Source organism: Heptranchias perlo, chromosome 4 (genome assembly GCF_035084215.1).
Source record: "Heptranchias perlo isolate sHepPer1 chromosome 4, sHepPer1.hap1, whole genome shotgun sequence".
Classification (NCBI taxonomy): domain Eukaryota; kingdom Metazoa; phylum Chordata; class Chondrichthyes; order Hexanchiformes; family Hexanchidae; genus Heptranchias; species Heptranchias perlo.
In genome coordinates, this window is record NC_090328.1 from 28,395,523 (window position 1) to 28,421,118 (window position 25,596).

Sequence of the window (25,596 nt, forward strand, 5' to 3'; positions counted from 1 at the left end):
AATGGGGGAGGAAGGATATGGGGTCGAGTACAGTAAGAAGTGAGGCAAGCCTGATGGCCTTTTCTCGTCCAGAGGTCAAACGCAAACTATCTTCTTGTGTTCATGACTTCTGTGTGTTTTGTTTTTCCTGTTGACTATTGTTTTGTCAAAACTTTCCAGAGAAGTAGAATTTGAGAATTGTATGGAAACAAATATTTTAGATTTCCTTAACTGAAAAATGTTATTAAGTCATCTTATTAAATTGCTTCATTTGTGATGGAGGATCATTTGATGCATCTATCATTGTGGACCAGTAACTTGCTAATACTATACAGGTATGTGTTTTAATGTGCACCCATTTGTTCTCATGGTCTTTTGGATGAGTTCCAGTTCGTTGTGATCTGGTTGATGGGGGGTGTGAGGAAGGATGCATGTCAATTTCACATGGGTAAGTTGGCCTGACAGCTGAAATTCCAGCAGAACTTTTTCCTAAGAGAGACAACCCATCCAACTGAGCATCAAGGCTGTAAGTTTTGCCTAGAGGCCAAATTGGCCAATTTCAAAGAAGGAGCAGCATTAACTACATTCACAAAGATGTCTGCATGCTGGACCCTCGTGAGTGTATGATGGAATGAATGCTGAGGGATAATGGAGGAGGAAATTGAGAGGAAAACTGAATTTATTTGGCTTCTTTGATGAATTCAGTTACCAAATCAATGTTGTTTTCTGGCCATTCTGCAGCCTTTTAAAAGAGATTGTGCAGAAAATCTGTAAGTGCATTGCTTTGATTTATTTTCATGCAGAAATCCCACTATGATTCTCCCACAGTTAAAACAAATTGTCTCTAAATTTTGGAAGTATAGTCCATTTCCTCTAGCAAACACTAGGAGAAAGCTACGTTTGGAAATATGTTCAAAAATTTGCTTTATTTCCAAGAATGTTGGTTGAAGTGCAGTTGATGCATATTTTCTACTATTTACAGTATATGTTTACATTAAATTCTGACGGTTGGTTGTGCTTTCACCTCCATTCACTGTTCCTATTCTTAAAGTATTAATAACTTGTTGCTGTGCAAAGGTCTAGAAATATGAAATTAAAGACTCATTAGGAAAAGGATATGCAATATCTAGCAGACTTTCTGACTAATATTGCCTTTCTTGCTGTTCTTCTTCTGCTGACAATAGCTTGTCTCTGTGCTTTCCACTACTTCTGCCATGACAGGTGAGTGCATGCCTGCTCTCAACCACTAGCAATTGCTTTATTTTTTTTACTGCTTTGCAAGTGTAAGAAAATGTTGCTGCTGAAGATTGCTTTTTCTGTTTGTGTTCTTTTTCTGTGCACTGAGGTTTTGGTTACATTTTGTTTGCATTTGTTGTAAGTGAGCCACTTTCTTGATTAGTCAAACAGAACCATCAGTTCACAGAAGAAGTACTCACTGGGAATTAAAGTGAGCCTCAATGGAGTTGTTGCCAAAATTCCTTTTTCTTTCGCTATTTTCCCTCTATGGTTGTTGATTCTTTCTGTGAGTAAATGTGGCAGCTATGTGCTATGTTTAATCGACCAGAAAGGTTACTCTGAATAAGGTTTTTTCAAAAGTTATGTTTTTATGCAATATTTCTAATGCAGTGAGTTCCACTGAGTGGAAGTCAATCTTTCTGTAAAACCCTACATCGGGATTTCAGATATCAAAGCACACTGCTGATCTTTTTTCCCGCTTTTGGGGGTCACTTTTAGCAATTCTTTCATTTATTATGTTAGCACTTCTGTGCCCTAATCCTATTTGTGTACTGTCTAATTATAGAAGAATGCCACCAGTTAGTAGAAAAAAAAGTTCCAAAATAATGCAACAGTATAAAGGGATACTGTGTACTCTGAATAAGTACGTACTGGGTCGAAACAGGATATTCCAGTTTACCATTCTCATTCTCTTTTTCAATACACATCTAGACATCCTGAACCAACCATAACATTTATTGGCAAATTAGTTATGTTGATCAAGATTCAACTGCATTACACTTGCAGCTTCAGTGGATTTTCTCCATTTGTTTCAGATAAATGAGGAAAGTCTTGACACTAAGGCCAAAAATTGTAATCTTCAGTAGTTTTAAATTAGGTGGATTTATTAAATCTAGTACATGAAAATCACAAACTTGATCAGTTCTGTTGTACATGTTTTCATATTACATACTTTATTATGAAATACTTAGAAATCTGTGAAATTTCCTTTCTCATTCATAAGGTAACTGACTGGCAATCAAAGGATATCTCGGTGTGTAATATATTTATGGATAAGCTGAAAGTCATTTACAATTTTGGGATTTGTGTGTGTTTGATGTTGAAGCATGAATTATTTCAGAAAAAAGGCAGATAGACTTAACTGCAGGCCACCTAAAATAATTCTGTGCCCCATCCTTCCCACTACTCACACCTCAATTTATCTCTTTTAATTGGGAAAATTATTCTGAGAGCCTGGTGAGCAGCACTCTGGACTACTATGTCTTACGTTAGAAATTGGCAGACTCAGCAGAGATCCCCTTTTGCAAGGGCAAGGATTAGAATAACTTTGGTGCACTCTAAGGGGTACACTTAGTGTTTGCCTTGGTAGGGACTCTGAGATACTGAGCACAGTGGGCCTTTCCATTCGACTCCGTAACAGCCATAGTGATTCCTGATGGGTGGAGATGCCTGTGAATGGTTTAATGCTTGGTGGGCAGTATGGGTTACATTGTGGCCTTTAAAGCAGTGGCAACCATAGGGAGTTATGGATAATTTCATAGGATTGCTATGTTAATATGTTGTAAGGTGGCATCAGTGGTAAGCATTCACTGGTGCTCTGCAGGTATGTATCAAAGCAATGGGCTGCTTTAAAAAGGTATCCAGTTTTATAACTCTAGAAGATTCCTGCTTCAAATGCAAATATGGCTGCAAGTAGTAGAATCAATTCAGTGAGACATTGGGAATCAAGAGTAAAAAGTTAGACAACCTGAATGGAGGTTCTACTGTAATCCTCCAGCAACTATCATATGATGCCTTGGAACTGATAGATGATCCTTAATTAGAGCCAGGGGAATGAACATTGGGGTGAATTCATCTTTCATTTGTAGTTATTGAAAGAAGTTAGCAGCTAGCTATCAGCCAGAGTTCAACTTTAGGTTTGCCAAATAAACCTCCCTATCCAGTGACTCTCAACTTATGCATATTGCTTTAGCTAAACAATCTGTTTAATAGTACATTGACAGCTAGTCCTTACATAAGGATTAATTCACTGCATATAATCTTTAAAGCCTTATTTAATCCAATTTCTATTTCACCTGTTCTTAATATAAGCTGCCTGCATTCCTTGATGAAACAGAATTTTAAGCCAGCTGCCACTCAAGTTTGTAAGATAGTGGTAGGCTGGAGCAATTTTGAGAAGCACCATTTCTCCTACAGGGAGTTAAAAGCTGAGACCACCTTACACTGAATATCATTACATCCTGTAAAGCAGCTTAAAAGCAAAATTCTATTTATACCAATGTTAATTTTAGCCAATTACTAGAAACAGCTTTGGGTCCACTTCATTTCATTGGTATAAGGTTAATTTCCTTTTGACAAAGCCAATGTAGCCTGAAAGTTAGGAAAAACTTATGTAACCTTTAGGTCTACAGGTAGGTTAGTTAATTATTCAGTTGTTCTGTACTTATCAAAACTTGTTCTCAAGTAATGATTCCACTTTAAAACCGTTTTTACTTATGGTGAGCAGGTGGGTACATGGGATTGTTCTTGGTGTGTTTGCTGTGTCAGCCAACCTTTTCTGATCCTAAAATTTATCTTCTCTTTTTGTACATAATGACTAAAAGCGTGGTATTTTTATTTGAACATCGTGAGTTAATCATTTTTTGTACTTAGCCAAATATAGTCTTTTTACACACCAAAGCATAATATATAAAGCTTTCTTCAGAATAATGTACTGTAACATCAGTAGGTATTGGGTGTCTTGTAAGTGAAGGTCCTGACTTAGTTTTCCAATATTATATTTTTCAAATTTCTGAAACGGATGTCATTACATTATATGGATAGCTCCACCATTGAGACTGACATTTGTGTAGAAAAGGATGCTGAGGCTGAAATAAGTCAACATAACTTGCCATTTACAGCACCAAACTACCTTAAAGCAGTCACATTTGATGCTCCTTAATTATACCACACTTTTTCTTTCCAGGTTCTTTTCCACCTCAGCAATCAAGACAATACATTTGCTTACCGTGCTGCTCCTCTAAGTGTTCTTTTGCATGTAAATTAATCTTGATTCAGTTTATACTGTCATGCTGAGTGGTACAAATTGCCTATAACAATAAAACAGCACGAGTAAAAGGCAGATTGAATGTGCGCCTCACTTGATAGGATGTTACTGTGTTTTATGCCAATACATTAGCTGAAGATAATGAATCTTCTGTTCTGAAAAGCATGGTATAGTTGATTTTTAATTTTACTTCAATGGAGCAGTACCTTGTCTTTTAAAGAACAAGTTAGGCAAACCATTAATGACAAGAGCGTTAAGGTTAAATATGAAGCATTGCATTCACTTGTCTGAGTGCTATCCATCTTTCCATTTACAGGAGGTTGACAAAAGTACAGGCTTTGTGCAACATTTCCTTTAATTACATGCTGAGGGAGCAGGCTTTTAACATAAACATGGTTACATTAATTTATTCAGCATTTGCTGTTGAATAGAGCTTGATGGAGGTGGTTTAAATCATGAGTGAGTACAGAGCTTTGTAACTACCTTATGCCAGCTTGCCTGCAACTAGTGAACTTTTCTTTATCTGTCTGGTTGAAAGCAGCTTATAAACCTTGTTTTTTTTACTGGTGCATGTGAAATGTTAACATTTATGGTCTGTTAAGGTGACAATTTTTAAACCGTTTGAAGTAAATATGTTTCTTCCTACCTTCAATGTTCATTAAAAAAAACTAAATAAAACAACATATATATATTTGCAGTTGGGAGAGTATGCAGATGTTAGATTTGTCTTCTCGTTGGGCAGAAGAACATATTATTTATCTCATAAAGCAGTTATTCTGAAGTTGGTAGTTGTTGCAGGATTTTGAGCTCTTGTATGATTTATGATAAATGGAGTGCTATTTTACAAAAGCCACTTAAATAACGTGTGTATATATGGTACAGGATAGCCAATTTCAACAATAATATGCTGCAAGTGAGAAATACATTTTTTTTTAAATCCAAAAACTTGCCAGTTTTCAGAACTTGTGGCAGAGAGCAGTGGTTTACTAGGATACATAATCTTGTCAATCATGGCTATAAATAGACAAAAGCATGTCATATGTGCAATTTTTTAAAAGTGTATAATTATGCTTTGCAGCTATAGTGATTTATTGTTGGTTAATACTGGATAGCATCTCCCACAATCCTGTATTGGATTTTTGTTATGTGAATAACCTGTTGGCTATAAAATACTCTGTTTACTCAACAATCCACAATATTAACACCATTAGTGTGATTCAAAGAAAAATTTTAACTGCATTAGAGATTTGTAATTTATTAACTTCTATACAGTACTTGGTTTTAGCTGCTTGCAATTGTGTTTAACTCTTAAACCACAACGCGTCGACTACTTCTATTAAATGTGGACTTGAAACATGGTCCAATCTAGCAAGACGCAGAGATGCATTTAATAGAAAATACTGAGGGAATACATTCACTTCAGTGTGCAGTATCTCAATAGACATTCTAACTCTTTCCAAATTGGTCACTAGATATACATTTCATTTAATTTGAGCCTCCTACTGGTTAATTCAAATTGTAACGTTCTGGGAATGTCAGCATTGACTTTTTTTGGCTACCCGCTCTGTCAAATGATGCAGTTACAGTATCTTGCTGTAATCCATTTGTTAGACTTATTTCTGCAGGCAACCCATCACTCTGGTGGAATTTTATATCCAATTGTTCTCTTCTCTAACTGTTCACAGAGCCCTACATTTTCTTTTTTAAAAAGTACTGGTGCAATACAGCAATAGTTAATAGCACATCCATAATTGTTGTGCTCAATATTTTTCTATCAGAGTAATGTCAGTAGATTCATAACACTCGTAGTCTTGCAACTGTGGAAATAATCCGGATACAATTTTGCCATTTGACAGTACGTCCAACTGCTTTTCTGCTTAAAGCCCCTTTAACACACCTTCTCTAGGGCAATTAGGGATGGGCAATAAATGCTGGCCTCGCCAGCGACGCCCACATACCATGAACAAATTTTTTAAAAAACATCTGTATGGAGTACCATGTCTTACCTTGCGGTGTCCATATTTGGATATAAATTTTCAAGTTTTGTGCTTTATAGACTTAGCTCAAAAAAAAATTTCAGCTTCAGAATTTCCTGGTGGAACATGTAGTATCTGGGCCAGGATAACCCTATAAATTTAGTACAGAATTCACATTTAGGAGCTTTTCAAGATGGCAGCTGGATACTTCTGGAGCAAGGTGTGAGGTCACATCGTATCCTAATACAAAAAATTGAAGCTTACATCCATGCTTGTAATAGTCCTCATTAAAATTAACTTAATATATATTAAAAAGATTTGTTATAAGATCATACAAGTATTTAAAATGGAATATATGGAGAGCAGTGAAATGTGGATTTTTATTTCCAGTCATGAGATGCACCATAACTCTCACATGGAAATAAAAATCCTATTTCACTGCCCGATGTAGTGTATTCTGTATTTATGATCCATGGAGCCTGATTGGTTCACATGCTTCAGACGCCTTCTCTATTATACAAGGCTGTGTACATGAAAATAAAATGTGGAATTTGAAGTCTCTTTTGATGGAAATATTTAAATGAAAATTTATGGGTAGGTTAGGTGAATTTTTTTTTTCCCCAAGTTTAACTTTTTTATATCCTTTTTACTCATCCTCTCTGCTTCCTTATTGTCATAATGTTGGAGAATACTCTGGAGTACAGTTACAGTCCAGACCTCTTGACCTCTGAACCAGAGAATCAGGAGCAGAATCCAGAATAAAGTAGAACAAATGATTGGTCCAAAAAATTTAAGATGGGGGCAGATGAAAAACCAATACTAAAAACATGATGATCTTTTGATAATACTCATTTCATCCATTTGATATGTGATGTCTGAAGGCAGTAAAACAAGAATTGTTACACTGGTGTCAAACATTAGTGTTTGTTGTGCACGATTCTCACCATGTAGACTTTGATGGCTATCTTTGCAATGGATAAATGAATGAGACCCCCATAAAGTGTCATGATTCATATGAAAGAATTATTTGTACACATTCAATAAGTTTTTATCTCCTCTGCAAAATGAGGAAACATCTGCTTTGTAATGACCTATTCAGCTTCAGGTGTTAAAATGTACATTGTTGGTTACTTCTGTCATTCAAGCATTTCTATGTCATAGCAGTTACTGCTTGTACCTGGTACAGTGGCTGGTCAATTTCTCATGATGTGGCGATGCCGGTGATGGACTGGGGTGGACAAATGTAAGGAGTCTTACAACACCTGACGCAATGTAAGGAGTCTTACACTCACCTGACGAAGGAGAAAGCCTCCGAAAGCTTGTGATTTCAAATAAAACTGTTGGATTATAACCTGGTGTTGTAAGACTCCTTACATTTGGTCAATTTCTCAGATAGTGATGACCTGTATATTCAGAATGGAAATAAATTGTATGTCAGGAAATATACATACGTGCACTGGATTATCCATGATTGTAAATAATAATTAAATGTGCATTAACTTTTTGGAATTTGCAGGTGTTTTCTGTTGACTGCATCTCTAAGGATATTTTTCCATAAATTTCTAATGCTGAATATTAGGATTAGTAAAAGAAAACATCTAATCCTAAATGTTTTTTATTGAACCTAGAATTTCAGTAATCTTCTAGTGATTTTTAAATTTGTGTGGAGAAATATATGCAGCATTAAAAAATACTTTTATGCAATATTAACAGTGTTAATACATTGGCAATGTTTTAACTGTCAGTTTATCTAACCACAGAAATTATACATTTGCAGGGAAATTGGCAGGAATGAATGAAAATTCTACAACAATCACAGGTGCTCCACAGAATTCCTCTTGCCAGACTATTGTGCATAAGGTGGTAAACATGGCAAATGTTGGGGTCGTGCCTTCTGGCCAAGATAATATACACAGGTAACTCAGACTCTTAGAATTCTTATTTGACATGGTTTCTGAAAATTCTGACCTTGCAGACGACTAGTTTTATGCATGTAAAGAGGCAATTTGTCAATGAGAACTGACTTATATAGAGAATAACGAAGAGTGTGATTTGGAAGCTCATCTCATTTGAGAGATTCAGATGAGGGAAACTATGACAATATACCATAAGCATTTTATAGACATTTGAACCCTTGTATTCGATTACAGATTTGAACTCCCTGGCTTGTTTTAATTATATTGTTTAATTTGCTTCGAGTTTTTTATTCAATTTTTTTAATTCTTAAACAACATCGGACAGCATAGATATCCTAAATGGGTGATCACAATATAGGTACCAATCCTTTGTTGGTAAGGTATTCAACCATATACAGGGTATGAAGTAACATAGTGAAATTAAACTCAATTATTACTGCAGCTCAAAGCACACAAAACAATACCATCTGAAATCTTGGATGACTTAAATGACACTTGTCTTTGATTTTTTAAAAAAACAGTATAAATGGAATAATAGTGCATCCACAATCCTTCCCACCCATGAAACACTAGATTTTTTTTTTTAATTAATTCTCGGTGTGGTGAAGGTACCCCCATAGTGCTATTAGATAGGGAGTTCCAAGAATTTGACCCAGTGAAGGAATGGCGATATATGTCCAAGTAGGGATGGTGTATGACTTGGAGGGGAACTTGGAGGTGATGGTGTTCCCATGTACCTGCTGCCCTTGTCCTTCTGGGTGGTGGAGATTGGGTTTGGGAGGTGCTGCTGAAGAAACCTTGGCGAGTTGCTGCAGTGAATCCTGTAGATAGTGTACACTGCAACCACAATGCACAGGTGTTGGAGGGAGTGGATGTTTAAGGTGTTTAAGGATGTTTAGATTAATGCACTACATGATGCAGCATCGAGCCATTCAGATGAGGAAAGCCCTTGGTACTTTCTCTGATATGTATTGGGTTCACCAATGTAAACCAGAATTAAATTGGGGCCACAACAATTAACCATTAGACTTGTAGGCTGGAGAGGAGGTAAAACTGCCCAGAGTTAAGAATTTTGTTTAGTGACCATTGCTGTAAGTGTGCATGTGTGGGTTTTGCGTGAAGATGAGGTTAAAGTTGGTTATGATGGCTTCTGGAACTAAATAGACGGTCAGTACTTGCTGTCCTAAGCTATCGTACAAAGAATGTCCACTTGGGTGAGGTACCAGATGACAGCTAAGATGAGGGGAATGTATCATGGCATGAAACAATTCTGCCTATGTTAAACCAACTTTTATTTTCTGCAATTGGTTGTTGCTGATTTACTTCATGAACTTGCAATATCGATGTCATTGGGCATCATCAACTATGTGGTGTATATCAACTCCGCAACATTTTCCGGTCCTATATTCCTGCCCCTGAATACTCTAATCCTCTGGTTTTGGCCTTTTATGAACTCCTCCTCCCTTCGCATCTACCAATGGTAACAGAGCCTTCAGCTGCCTGGACCCTGCTTCCTGAAATTCTCTGTCCCTACACCTCTCCACTTCCCTCTCTTTTTAAAACCCTACTCAAAATCCGTTCTTGAACTAAGCTTTTGATTACCTCTCCCAGCCACTCTTTTTCTGTCTCTGCATTTGTTTTCTTTACGCCTATCTGTGAAGCACCTTGGAATGTCCTTTATGTTAAAGGTGCTATATAAATACAAGTTATTATTTGCCATGATAGTCGTCGTCGTTCCAAAAAAGGCTTTAAAAAATCTCAATGCATGGAAATAGAGGAGTGTTACCAACCAGTTAAGCATTAGTTTTACAGTATTTTACATTATCTAAACCTAATCATGCTTAGGTATCCATTATTAATTACTATGATTTATATATATCACTGTTCTCTGCACATTTCAAAGGTGGCAAAATGTGCTTAATTTGCAGGCATTTTTTAAAATTTTCAGCAAGCTAGAATTCTTTCTAGAAGTGACTATTTATGTGGCTTTTCAGAAACCATTTTCAAACAGTTAATGCTTTGTTAAGCCATTCAACATTTCTTTTTAAAAGTGGTATGAGATTTGTTTAATTGCTTCTTGCTGGGTGCTGAAAAATCGATCTGGAGAAATACTTTACCCAGCAGAGGTCACACTTTTGGCCCCAAAGTAATTCTAAAATCTCCTTGTTGAAAACTAGTAAAATATTAAGTTGTTACTCCTAACTGTGACCTGTTTCACATGTATGAGAAAATATAGATGTGCATTCAGGCTCATATTGAGAAATATATTTGGGCTTGGTTTAATCTCCTTAATTCCTACCAAGTTGTCATAACTGCAATCTGTTAAAATTTGCCACAGTGCTGACTTTAGGATTTTACATAGCCACATTGAATTGGTGCTGGGTGGAGTGGAATTCTTTAACAGCTGTTACAGCGGAATCTGGGAAAGCTAAAACCTGCCTGTCAATTCACATGGAAACTGCTGCAAATCTGAAGAATGGAAAGGTTAAACTACGACAAAACAAATCGTGCAGGTTAAGTTTGATGAGTGCTTCTCCTTAAACTCCCATCTAATTTTATTATGGCTTGATAAAGTGTAAGCCTATTGCAGCGTGGCTAATGAGTTCAACACTGCAACAATTAAGGAATTCTAGTCAGAGAGAGCTTGTTTTAGAATTCCTGCTGGATTTCGTGTGTCTGAATTGTTCTATCATTAATATTGTAACCTACTTGCTGTCACCTAAAAGGTAGATCCTGTATAAAAAGGGCAGGGGGGATTATATATAAATGATGTAAGCCTGTTATTCAGAAGACCTTTTAGTCTTGAATCCACCTCCACTCTGGTTTCATCATCAGCCATGTAAGTCAGCCGGTCAAATCTGATGCAGTTTTATTTTTTCTACCATTCTTTAAAGGAAAAGTAGTCTAAATCTACCAGTTATCAAATTTACTTCCTATCAATGACAAAGCAATACAGACAGCAGACTGTTCACCTAATCCACCTTTTAAAGCACTAATAGTTTAGCTGGCTGATTTTTATTCAGTAGCTTCAAAGGAGCGGCTTCTAATTCAGAAATCGGGGTAATTGCTTTTATATAAAATGTGGAAATGTAATAAGGTAAAGTGGTTGAAAGTTATGGGTGAGCTTAGATTAATTGGCCAATGTGTAGTGATGTTGTGCACTTTTAAAATTGTGATTGATAATACCATGACTGACTGCCTGCTAATAGGTGTTAGTCTTGAACTCTCAACAACAGAGAAATTCCATTACATTACTAAAACATAGGAGTGATGTTCAAATCTGAACCATTAGGGGGCAACACTGCTCCTATTTGTGTTGAAGGCTCTGGATGGGATTAGTAAGCTTTAGAATTCATTGCAGAATTTGATTATATGTTGGAATATGTTTCCAAATATTCTGAGACCAGTTTTTTAAAATTATTTTTAATGCCATGTCATCGCATTGCAGTTTTTGGTAAAATTGTCAAACCAGATTTCCATAAATTTACATTTTCCCACTATAAAATGGAGGACTGCTTTGAATAAAACCTATTCCATCCCCCCCCTCCCCCCCAACTAAGCTTCCACATTTAAAAATTGTATTTTGGGGAATTTTGGTTTAATTTAATTCAATTCAGTTTGCAAAATTTATACATTTATTTGAATAGCTTTTGTTTGGTAAACTGAGAGATTTTGGTCCTCGTACCTCTCTGTATGCAGCCCTTTATTTAACATTTGTACTATTTTAAATATACAATTTTTCACAGCATTGCAATAGTTGGTAAGCTTGCTTTCAACTCTAATTAATGCTGTGATAGACAGCCTAGTCCTCAATTTCTTCAGACTCCCTCTTTTTCCTAAAGCTGTTCTTGCCTTGCCTGTAGCCTTTGTGTGGTTTTGTTCAACATTTGTCAACTTTGGGCTAATTATTTTTGTACAACTAGGGCCGGGCAATGCATCCTGCGATCGTCTTTCTTGCTAATAGGATTGTGTCTGCTTCAGCAGTCAGTAATGGAAGGATTCGTGTCAAAAAAAAGTGTTACCCTGCGAGGGCCATTGTCACAGCTGCTGGTAACCAAAAGATATAAAACTGAGCGCGTTCAACTAAGAATAGATTGGGAGACAGGAGAAGCTGAAGAAAAGCAGCACACCAGCAGGACTGGGCAAAATTCTTGACGCTGTTTAATGTAACTCCTAAAAAGTGGTTTTGTTTCATGAATTAATAACTAGTTTTAAAAATAAAAGATTGGTTTCTAAATGTTTCAATAGAAACTAGTCCATTTTAAAGGCCTGTTGTTCATAAAATTCTTGAACATTACTACAGCAAAATAAAATAATAATTTCATTATTAACTTTATGCACAGATTTGCCAAAGTTGAATATGAGATCAAGCACTTCAAAGTGAATTGTCCACCTTTTGATAGGATGAAGTGTTTTGACAGTTTTTGTGACTTTTATGTTTATGTGCGTCAGGTTTAGTTGATTGGGTCCTTTATATCTTGCGCAGCAGACCAGTATAAATGACATCTTTTAAACTTTTCTAGGTAAAGAAGGAGAACTTAAACATTTTTTTAAAGTTTCAATTTAAATGGTTCTTGGTTATTTTTCATGTAGGGAAGTAGCAGAAGGTTAGACTTGCAAGGTGGAAAGTCTGCTCTCATTGAGTGTGTTTTGTTAGTTCTCCGTTGGTCTATTGGATGACGTGCTGCACAGCATGCCCCTGAAAGCTGATCATAACTGCAACTGAGGCTATCCACCTTCTCAGATCAAAGACTGAAATATTTGAGGGCTAAGAGAGAGATCTAGGTGGGGAGTGGAGGCGATAGCTGAAAAAATGTTTTTTTGTGTTTAAACTCTTCATTTTTGCAGTTTGTATTTTGCATACATAGATTTTGACATTTATAACTGAAACATTTGTCATGTCCTGGTGGTACAATAGCAGGGGTATCAATAGAGAAGTTATGCTACTTTAGGACTGTACGAATAGTACAAAAGTAGGTTAAAGCCAGAAATGTGATTTTAAAATCACGAGTTCAAAATACACTTAGAAAACTGAGCTGCACGGAGCCAAATCATAAAATTAGCATACCATCACAAAGTTTAAAGGTTTAAGGGAAAAAAACGCAGCAAGTATGGTGACATAATACTAATCAAATTTGGTAGCGATGTGTTCTATTTTGCACAAAGGAGGATAACCATTTACCTGGCATTATCTATGTTTTATATTGTGCATACAGTACACAGAATCTGGTGATTCACTAAAATATTGGCTCGTGAATGTCAAAGACTTGTAAATTATATTTATTAAAGATTTTTTTAAAATTCAGGAACTGGGTGGTGGAGTAGAATGGCCTTTCATTTCTGGGACCTGAGCTCAAAACAAACCCAGACTGCTGGGATAAAAGTTTCTTTTGGCTCCAAGGGTCTATGTGAAATGAATTTGCTCAATCTCAATCCAGTTGCTTGTGTGCATGGGCCTACAGTACAGAACTGCCCCTAATTTGGTGGTAATTGGCAATCACCCAGATGATTGGTGTGAGAAATGGGAAAATGCTACATTCTTGTATTAGGGTACTCTTCTGAGGTTGTAGCTTAGAGACATGGTTGTGGTAGAGTGAAAATAGCTTTACTTTGTATCTAGCTGTGCTATACCTAAGAGTACTTGATGGTGACACTGACTGCCTGAAATACAAAGTGTTTCATTCCCCAGCTCTTTTTTGTTAAAAAAAAACTTACCTTGATGACCATTTAAAGAAAAATACTGTATGCGATTTTCTTCCATTCCCTACTCCTGAAGTTGTTGACTTTGTTGCATGGATACTATTCCACAGGTAGCAAGCCTGGAACCTTTCCCAAGTGACTTATTCAAGTGCACCTTGACATTGAGTGCCAGCAAGCCATCTAACCATGAGAGGGATATCACAGTTGAGCCTAACCTGACCTTCATCTAGCATTGAAGGCACACTAAGTAGGGATTGTTGGATAAAGAACAGGAGGAGAAACACTGACAGATTTTGCCCTTTCCTTCCTAGTTCTGACAAAGCAAACTGGAGTATTCCTACCCATTGCCCTGGCTGAGATGGGCCAACAGCTTAGACTGGGGATTGAACTTGGGAAGTTCCTCGAAGGATATAGCCCAACTACTTGTTGGAGACTAACAGGGTCAATGGGGGAGCATCTGTTACATTTTTTTCATATTAAATGGTTGTGTGAAAATATCATTTGTGGAAACATTACAAGATTCAAAGTAATATGGGCTTGATGTCGAGTTAAGTAGTCCATCAGTGTGTTGCAATCAGCTTCAGTTTGGTTTTCAGGCAGTTGAGCTGTTAATTATCGGTGAGAGTCAGTGCAAGAGAATTGTAAGAGGGAGAGAATGTAGAAGGATCAAGTTGCACGAAGAGTGATGAGATAGAGGAAAAAAACAAGGTCTATTCAGCCCATGAGTGGAAAGACGATTGAGAGGTCGTTCAGTCCAGAAGATACACATTTGATATTCTGTGACCACATCATCTGGTGTAAAATAGAACCTTAGAATTGCATATCTTTTCCATTATCACATTTCTAGAATAGTCTTTCTGTTCATTTCTTGTACGTTTGTAATGAAAATAATTAAAAAGTGAGTGGGCATGAAACGAGTTGGTAAAATATGAACAATTATAAAATGTCCACACCATACTTGACTGCACATTGTTGCTAAGCTGGTACAAAAACAAGCCCCAAGGCCATAAAACATTAAACTGCTGATCTGTTATTCCTAATGGATGTGTCACATCATGTTGTTCTTGAGAGAAAATATGGCTTTAGGCTGTAATGAGAATAACTTGTTAATTGAATAAAAAGATGAGCATTATTGAAAGTCATCTTCCAAGTCATTGCAATGATGAGTTTGCAAGATTTTAGCTGCTTCTTCAGTGGATAAAATAAAATTGGAGTGGCTGTTAACCAGGGTAATGGAAGACCTTGTATGGGATATTGAGAGTGGATTTAGATCTGGTTTATTGATTATGTTTAAGGTAGTTTATAATGTGATTTAGTTCCACCTTTTAAAATCAAATTTGAGTGTCTAAAGAATAGTTACTTAACTATGGAAATTTCCTCTTTTTAATTTTAGATATAATCCCGTTGTAAATACAGTCTCAGCTCATTTGATAATTTTGACGTGTTAAACAAAAGTACAAATTTCTTTTGTAGGTTTAGGTTTTTTAAAAAGTGCCACTTTGATAGGGAATCATGTTGCTATGGTAAAATGTCCGAAAGAAAATTGCAGCTCATTTAAAAAGAATATGTTTCCTGCTTAAGTGGCTAATATTCTAATTATGTCTGAAGTGAAAGTTTTTGATTATCTGCTGATAAACTCCCTCTCTTGTGGTGATGATAATTAAGCAGCTCCCAGTGGACTCCCACAGGCATTGTGCAAGACCTGCATTAATTATCAGATGTGAGACACTGACCAGTTGGTTTGCTGTTGAATAGCCGACGGCGTGCTGTCAGCCCAGTAGTGTTTTATGTTGGAGTATTGTGAGCTGTTGTCAGGGCTAACTGGGACCTATTGTGGCTAAAGTTGTTGTGCAAATTGAGGCAGATGGCTCTGGTTCAGACACGTGTCATTCAGAAAGGGGAAAATGAGATCGGCCTGCAGAGTGGGGTCACTGCAGGTCAGGGACTGTTCTACATTTGTTAGTGTTTTCAAAAGACCCATGTGCGACAACTTTTTGTTTTGCAGTAACAACAAAAGGAGATTCTCTGGATGTGGAAGACAGGCGGCTGTTGGCACTGTGCTGTCCTTTCACTTTTCTCCCTGGGGACTTGCTTTGCATGCAGAAAGAATTAGCAGGATTGACAGAAGTTTATTGTGGCTAAAATGGCTTTTCAGTCAATTGCAATGCTGAAGAGGACAGTTTGGCTTTTAATTCCATGTAATTAGCTGATTTCCAGTGTCTTGGAATTCAATTGTGCAAGATTAGACCCACAATAAAGTTTGTTGTATTTTTATGGCATCTACAGCTGCATCTATTCCTGCTCTGGTTTAGGAATAAAGTAAACTCTAGGCACAGATTTTTTTAGATCTTATTCAATATATTTTCAGAAGACATAAACAAGAAATCTTGTGCAGTCTTCAACCTACTTAATGCAGTATTTATAGATTGTCAATATTACAAATAAAAATCCTTTTGAAAGAAGGAACTTGCATTTAGGTAGCATGTTCCAAAGTGCAGTCACTTTTGTTATGTGGGCCATTGGAGCAGCCAATTTAGGCACAGCAAGTACTCGCCAAGAGTGAATGATTAGATAATCTGTTTTTCATGGTGTTGGTTTAGGGAGGAATATTGGCAAGGACACATTAGGACATCCCCTACTCTTCAAATAGTGCCATGAGATCTTTTACATCTACCTGAATGTTTCATCCAAAAGACACACCTCTAACAATGCAGCACTCCCTCAATACTGCATTAAAGTGTCAGCCTAGATTGTGCTCAAGTTGATCTTCTGATTCAAAGGCAAAAGTTCTACACTTGACCTGTTGGCATTAAATCAGTTTTAAAAATTGAGAATTATGAATTGCATATTGCAAATTACACCAAAAAAACTCATCAAAATTATAGTGGATTGGAAGACTCTCTAGGCACAGTTGTGCCTCTTGTATAGAGTTCATGTATGTTCATATGGCAATATTTCTCCTGCCATGTAATGGATACATTTTAACTTCTTTTCCAACTTTTTTTTTAAATCCTGAATTTCTTTTTCCTCTTTTCTCCTCTCCCAGCCCTGCTCTCCTACCACTTGTGCAAGACAGGTGGTACCAATCTTCAGTACCTTGCCTAGGTGGTCATTCTTCATGTATGGGCCTGAACAATGTGTGTCATCACAGCCAAGATCCAGATAGTGTCCTCACTTGACATGCATGCACTGTGATTTCCAGCAAGGAATCACAGGATAGCAACCAGGTGCCAGTGCCATAGCTGATTCTCTTTCCCCTAACTTGGATTATGCTAAGGCACATTGTAGTGCCCCAATATTACAGTTAAGATTGGCTAATTCAGCACAGACCAGAGACAAAAGCAATTTTCATAAGTATTGACCTTTTCTTTTCAAGCTTATTGCAAAACTGCTAGTTAATACTCTGTGAATTGTTTGTGAGAACTGCTGTAACAATGATGGAGCTTAAATTATTTACATAATAAGGCTCTTGTCATAATATTTCAATAACATGAGAAACAGAGATAGATGAAGTGGAGAAAGTGGACACCTTCCCTACCACCCCCCCACCCCCCCCCCCAACAAAAACAGGTATGCTTCTAATAGTTGAATTTCATTGCAATGCAGTTATTGGCTTTGTAAAAATCCTTTAGCCAAAACCTTTGTGTTGTCTGCAAGGCCCCATCTCAGCCTTGCCATGTGACATCACAGGCAGTATTAAAGTGCCCTTCACACTAAATTGTGTGTGGATAAGAATGAAATGTATCTTTCCATTATGTTGAATAAATTGAATGAACAATGGGGTGCTGTGGCGTAACCTAATTCCTTCATTTAAGCATCCTCCACATACCAAAGGAATAAAGCTAGCATGATTGGTTCTAGGAATACCATGTGCTTACTAGGCACATGAAAATCTCATCACATTGCAGATGCGACACTCCTCATGTCCTGTCAAACCACAGGTACTGTGTTTTTGTGGCAGTTTGTTTTTTTCAAGCTAGAAAGGTGTTCTCTGCTTATTGCATTGCATGCCTTGATGTTAGAATTAAAACAAAGCCTTCAGTCTTGTCTCAGCAGTAGGTAAATTAGATCATCACTCTAATTTTTCAGTTTGCAAGTGTGTTCTGTAACCTGAACCAGCCAGTCTGCGTTTTTTTTCCTTTTTAGGCTTTATCCCAGGAATTGCAGTTTTGGCAAGTAATCCTCGAATGAACATCAAAAGGAACAGTGCTGTCCTTATTAGGACCTGTGTACCAATAATGCTAACAAAATTGAATAAAATTGGCACTGCTAACCTATTTAAAGGTGCAGCTACAAGCGGTGCTCTTCCCAGGGTGTACGGCAACAGTCATCGACCAAGCAGATTCTCCCTCAGCAGTCATGAAGAGCAAACAAGCAAACAAACAAGAGGGATGATGCACCAAATTGGAATTTAACACTCAGTCTCGCTGGGCTGCTGTCATTTGCTATGCCTACGGGAAGTATATACATGCCAACAGAGAAACCTAACAAATGCTGATCCAACTGCTTCAAAAAAGCTGACACAGCCCCAAAAAAGCTGACAACCCAGATTCTTCACAACTCTGGAATGGCCCTGTTTATAAGCCCTATGACATATGAAAAGAAGTTTAAGAAATACAAAACAATCTTTAAATATACACAATGTGCCTACTCTTGTGTTGGAGGGGGGAGAAAAAATAAGTAAATGTAAGTCTGAATGGGGAGATCCAAAAGTTGAACACACAAAATTGGTGACACATTTCTGGGTGGAATGCTCCCTCATGAAATTTTCAATTTTTTGTATTAGAAATGATACATTTGGAATTGAGCGATTTCTTAATTTTTTTTTAAAAAAGGAAAATTGAATTTTCACGGATCAACCAAACCAATACTTCCCCAAAAGTTACCCAAGTTATTTTCCCATATTCTCTCTCTCTCTCTCTCTCTCATTCTCTCTCTCTCTCTCTCTCTCTCTCTCTCTCTCTCTCTCTCACACACACACACACACACACACACACACACACACACACACACAGACTCTATCTTCTCAGGACCCAACTCATCATTCTTTCCTCCTCCTCACCCTTTCAGTTCATACTGACACTCCTCTCCCTTCAATTCAACCTGGCATGTTCTTCTCCTTCCTCTGTTCAGTCTGGCACTCTTGTTGCACACCATTCCCTGGTTCATGCTGGCACTTTCCTTCCTCCCTCACACCAAAGCACTGTTTCTAGCGTTTGCCTCCTTCCTTCCTTCCCTTCATTGCCATCCGTTTCCCCACCCCTTCTGTACTACTCCTAACTGAGCCCTGCTACAAATGGAAGTGGTGATACATACTGCAGGCAAGAATTCCTTTCCTCAGGAATATTCCTGCCCACAGTATGCAGCAGTCAAAATCATTTGCTATAGCAACAAGACTCCAGTAGGAGGGGTGCTGAAGGGGGAGGGGTTTGATTCACACTGATGTTTTTTTTGGCAAACACTGGCACGTGGACTGAGCTGTCCAAACACTGTCTATGTGTGAAACACTGTTGGGTGTTTATGCCAATAACCAATGCAATATATTGCCTGCATCAAAACAAATGAGCTTCACAATTGGGATAGTACATTGACGTTACTAAGGCATATAACACTGATACCCGTCAAATCTGCCTTAGATTCTCAAAATCCATTCAAAAGGCGACTAAACGGCTGTCCTGTATAATTCAGGGCAAAACTGAGAAGCAAAAGCAGCAAAGGAAAATGGCCACTCTGAATCTTCAAATTTGAGTGTGGAGGATGCATTTTAACTTATCTAATTGTCGTCACTCTTGCATAGACAAGACATTCCACTGTTGTCTTTGTGTGTGCTATACGTGATCTCCAAGTGCTTCTAATTGTATATGGGAGAAAAATATTTTAGTGAGCTTATTTGTTTTTTTTAAAGAAAAAAAACTTTCTGAATTTTATTTTTCAGGTTTGCAGCTAAAACGGTGAATAGTAGAGCTTTGGTACTAATCACAATAGAAGTGAAGGAAGGATCAACAGTACAACTCAGCATTAACACAGAAAAGACTGTGATTGGTTCAGTGCTGCTGCGGGAGCTGAAGTCTGTGCTGTCTCAAGAGTGACCAGGATACATCTGCAAGCAAGTGCCTGGCAAACAGTGTGTTGGCCAGCCACTGCTATTGCCTTCCATTTATAATCGAGTCGCCTCCATTTGGCAATAGTGAAAACTACACGCTTACAATCTTGTATCTTGCTTTGAAATTCCAACATATACTTTAGCACAATTCTTTTTTTCTTTTGCTTACCATTAAAGCAGCACAATCCCATGTAACTAACTAAACTCTGAGCCGCTGGCTTTAGAGTTGGCCAAATCTTCCATTGTATTGTTTCAATGTGTTGATAAGGGTATTTTTTTGAATGGGCAAATGTTGAATGTAAGTTAACATTGTAACCTTTTGTTCTACATCAGCTTTCTCCAGAGATGTGTGGAGCACCTACCCATAAAGCATTTTCAGCCACTGCAGTGTTTTCATGTAGTTTCCAAGAAATTAATTTGAAAAGTAAAGATAGTTACAAAAAAATCATGTCTAGCTGTATAGTCTGGTCATGAGCAATTGTCTGAGTAGAATTCTAGAAAGGGCACCTGTTAAATGGATGACTGTGATAGTGCCATAATATTTTCTGGTCACCCTCCCCTCTGAATGGAGTCTGTCTCGAATTAATACAAAATTTAAAAACTAAGGGTAAAATGCATCCAAAGAAACATATCTTTTGCCAAAAAAGTTTCACCTGTTTGATCACTGGTGTCTTTTATGTTACATTGATGCCCTTTTAGCCATTCATGTTGCAGAACCCCGATCTCAGTATTTTGTTTTATGTGCCTACATAAACGTGATAAAATATGATGCTTTCAGTTCTGGGACAGCTGCAAAGAAAACTGAATGCTGGAAATCTGAACTAAAAACAGTGCTTGCTGGAAGTACACAGCAGGTTGGTCATTGAATGAAAGGGGAAGATAGATTGATGTTTCAGGTGTAGCTCATTGTCAGAACTCATTCAGGTATGACCCTATAGCAAAACTTATTCTGACAAACGGTCATCCCCAAACATTAACTCATCATCCTCTTTCAGATGCTGAGCCCTCTGTACATTTACAGCATTCTGTAATCTGCACACATATCCTCACTTCAGCATTTGGAAGGGGAGGGCACTTTCCCTCCGATTCCATCTCCCTTCTTTATTGGAGAACTTGCTTCACATTGTTCTAGTACACCTCCTAGTGGTTGGCTTGTTAGCAACATTTCAGAAGCTTGGAAAGGAGTCACCACCAAGCAGTGGTGCGGAGCTAAAAGAAAAACTATTCTTGCTCTCCTTTCCTCTCCCTGTAATGGCTGTGAATCATGGCATCCTTAAGGACTAAAAAATATTGATGGTTTGAGTGGAACACATCCATGCTTCAATGTGGTAACTGGTGGTAAAACACTGTGTCTAAAAGTAACTTTATAAAAGATGTTACTGATGATCATTAGAGCGTTCAAAGTTTAGTAGATATACTGTTTACATCTTTCTGGGTGACTGTTGCAAAATGTAATCTCTTGGTGAATAAAGCAGCTTTCCCTAATCATATAGGGGGGAAAGTACAGTTTGTGCTTGAATTATAATTTTATTTCATTATAAATTGGGAAATAATGTAATAAATCCTGTTAGCCTTTTTTCATTTCGAAGTAAAAGGGGGAAATAGCTGTTTATGGAACAGCTTGCTTGCATTTTAATCTTGATTATGTGCCAGTTCTCCAATTACTATTGTTAGTCTATAGAGAATAGTCACCAACAGTACTTGGAGATGCTTGTAATGCTGTTTGTTTTCTTCCTCCTCCATTTGTTTTGGAAGTAGAATGCAAAAGTGAGCTTATTAAATTTTCAAATGGGTAAACAGTTTCCCATCTTAGAATTTATTTCTGTGGCACTGAGTGCTGCAACTGGGTTGGGTATGTATGTGTGCGGTAATTATTTAATGATTAGGATTCCAAACAGTATTTTTCCCCATGTTCTTGTGTAGTTGTTACATCAGGGACTTGTGTTTGCTGGTGTACAGCTGCTTCAGTTGATTTACAATACTGCGGCTGTGGCCAGTCATAAATAAATCCTCTTATATAGTTGTTATGAACACCTGTTAGATCATCTGTCAGCAAAGCGCTGTTCACATTTATCATGGTGCGGTAGTTATTTTACCTCAATCCATTTACAGCGGACTCTGCCTCCATCACTGTATTACTATTACTGCACCATAATCGCTCGTTTCCACTCCGTGTACAACTTGCAGATAAAAGATTTCAGTACTTGGCAAAATTTCATAAATAAAGGAGCAGTTCACTGCAGTAAAAGTTTATTTTTGTCATCATTTGTCACACTATTATACCATAAATCAAATGGAATAGTACTATCCCCAGTGCAGACAGCTCTGTCAGCCTAGACATGGAAATGGTCTGTTTCTCTGTAGATGAGATGGCATGTCTTTCGACTTTAACGGGCTGATGGCTTTTCTCACTCATTTGATTTTATTGGATTTAAAAACCTGGAGGATTATTGAGGCTGGTGAACTACAGAGCCAGCTCCGAGAACATTTCTGACACGATAATTGAACCATATTTGTTATTAGCAGATTTTGCTTGGTAAACAAAGCCTGCTGCATTAACAAGTCAAATTTATTCAGAAATGGCAAGGGTTGCTGTGCAGTATTCAATAGAGTGGTTAGATCTGCTGAAATGGCTTTGCAAAAAAAATCAAATTTGATGTGAAAATAAAGGGATCATTTACAGTTCTAAATCATCATATCTGAATGTTTTTACATTTAACAGTGAATACTACTCGATTTTACTTTTTATTTTATGATCTGCTTATTGTAGAAACCTTAAACTTAACATCTTCCTGTTTACATATTCTACCTTTTGCCCATTCTCAATAGTCTGCACTATTTCTACAGCAATTCAGGCCACTGACTTAACCAAAAAGATAAGCTTACCTCACTCAACAATGACATACCTTTGTTTATAAGTTGATTTTTTTTGAATGTGTACCTTAATGTGCACATACGTAAATAACATTCATGCATCCACTTTCTTTATTCCCCCCACTTGTGATTCGTTAGTGCTTTTCACCTGTTTTAACATTTCTAAAGTGATCTCTCTATATATTCTCATTTTTGAATAGCTTTTCCCATCTTTGTTCTTTTTTTACCCCTCATTTGTTTAATGCTTTGTCATACCCAATTTGGCAGCAACATTTATGGGAACCGACTCAGCTGTATTTACTGGGTGCAATATGAATGTGCCATATTTCACTGGTGATTCACACACGATTCATCTAGCAATTCCACAATTGTAGTAATATTGCATTTCTAGAGAACATATTCTCCACTTCACTGCAGACAGCTGTCGATATAACTGCAGTAGTTACAGGAGGTGCATTTACATCAGTTATATAGACAGTGAACTGTAGAATATTTACTTTAAGAAGGCATAAGATATTACAAGTACAGAATTATTGGGTGAAACATGGTATATTTACATTTCACTTGTTGTAGGTGACTGCCTGGCTGAATCAATGGGGTTAGTTACCGAGTCTGTTAACCAAGTGCACTAATGTTTTTTACAAAAAAACTCAATCTAGTCACTGTACCATTTTTAAACAAATGGTTGGTTTGTAATGTCAAAGATGCCAGTGATGCAAGTCTTCTATTTGAGCATTCTGTTTATTGAGATGTCTGATTTTCATTTGTGTTAAGAATGCATTTTGAAACCTCCCGAGAAACCTAGTTGTTTTGAAATGGTGGCTGACTTCCATTTCCACCACCATCTCCAGTCATTGTAATTTGACCCCCCCCCCCACAGTTATGGTAATTGTTTAATGTGTGAAGTTGTTGCACACTGCCTAAATAGGGCAATGTACAGTTTTTAAAAGTCTAATTGACGAGGTTGCGGCTTTTAACACTCTTTTGAAAGGATTAAAGTCCCCTCATCTCAAGCTGGTCGCCCGTCAGAGGATCATTCCTATATGTTTAATTAGGTTCTTGGTGTTTGGGCAGAAGGAGATATTTATAACTGGTGCTGTTTGTTCAGATTTAAAACCAGTTCAGAATTTTATGCTGCATCAATGTGCTAAGTGTTAAGAGCATCTTCAATTAAAATAATTTTTACATTCTCATTAATCTTGCCAGAGGGTGGTTTTGCCAGCTGATTGAAAATTGATTCTTGCAAGGCATGGTTACATTTTCTGTGGTTGTGTTTGAATCCAGTGAGCTTACTTATGGTAGCAGCACTGATTTGTCAGCAGCCATCTTGGGCTTTCCTTATTTGAAAGACTCATTCATATACTGTCCCTCAACCTCCATGAAAAAATGACAGTGTTTCTGACATCTTATTGATTTTTTTCTAAACTGTCTGGCACTGAATAAGAATGCAGTCTCCATCTTTGGAACAATTGGTTATGATGATGACCTAAAGGAAAAGATGTAGATCCATAAATGAGTGTTTACTGACACCATAGCAATATGCCTTTCAGATTCTCAAAATATAAGACCTATATTATGTGCTCTTTTTATATGAAATTATGTACAATAAAAGATTTCTCATTAAATGATAGGTTAACAAGTCATGATTATGCAATCATAAGCACAGTCCTAAATTTATACTAAGTATCACTGGTGCAAAGTGCAATTGTAAAAGGGATACATTTTATGAATTTAACACATATTATGGTTTTGCAATCTGATTAATTTTCAACTTACTTCACTTTACTCATCAGTTGAAAGATGAATATGATTTTAATTAAATTAGAATTTTAAGCTCCAGCCTCCTGTAGCTGAATACACTGTGGTCCTGAGCCATGCAAACTGGAAGATCCCAGGTTTCATTCCTGTTTAGAGTTAGCTGATCTCAGCCAATATGGTGCTATGGGCACTAAACTGGCTTTAGTGTTCCCTTATTGCTATCCAGTGACAACTGCTTCAAAGTGCACATTTATGTTGTGTGCTGAAATCTTTTTCTGTACATGATTCACCAAATGTAAATTTATAGACATTAATGTTGCATTCTACATTTGTTTCAGATCAGTGAAAATAAAGCTCTAATGCCACACATGTAAAGCTATTACTCTACTGTCATATGTAAACAACTGGTAAGCAGAATACAGCTCCTCGGGTCTTGAGTGATGCTCATGCTGAAAGTTCCAAAAAGTTAAATATGTTGTGGTGGTACCATGCACTGATGCACCTCTCCACATTGGGATAGGTCCCATTTCTCCATGTGCAGCCTTCCAGATCTGCACTGAGTCATCTGCGGGAGATGCTGAACTGAGGGGAATCGTTTCTTACAGTTGGAATGGTAAATCTGAGTGCAATTCAATTTGCGTTGCATTTGTGCATCTCCTAATATTTGGTTATGAAGCAGTGTTCAGGCCTATACATATTCCCTCCCGCTTTGTAACAAAGGTGGGGGGCGGAGGTTGATCTATAAAGATTGAGAAAATAACTTACAACAGTAAAGAAGTTTATATTTTAAACATTGAATACACTGGAATCGTGTTACGATGACCAAGGGTTCATTTCACTTGAGTAATATCTTTGTGATTCATTTGTGCCTGTCAATTATAGTTTTCACAATCCTGAAGTAAACCCTGCAATAATGTTCTACCAGTGCTGTATCCTGGATTTGTCATTTCTCGTGGTTATTGTCACAAAAATCCTGAGCAATCGCACAGATTTATCAGTTCAGTTTTT

The 25,596-nt window shown here is 37.3% G+C and overlaps 1 protein-coding gene across 2 annotated transcripts in view; it reads left to right on the forward strand.

Moving 5' to 3' along the window:
- The window catches only part of ap3b1a (adaptor related protein complex 3 subunit beta 1a), a 240,440-nt gene extending 215,483 nt beyond the window's left edge, over window positions 1-24,957 (forward strand). For both annotated transcript variants that reach the window (XM_067982676.1, XM_067982677.1), the window contains exons 26-27: window positions 8,015-8,153; window positions 19,789-24,957. In XM_067982676.1, coding sequence (XP_067838777.1) covers window positions 8,015-8,153; window positions 19,789-19,942 — 293 coding nt within the window. In that variant the 3' untranslated portion in view covers window positions 19,943-24,957. The remainder of the gene's footprint in view (window positions 1-8,014; window positions 8,154-19,788) is intronic.
- The last annotated feature ends 639 nt before the right edge of the window (window positions 24,958-25,596 follow it).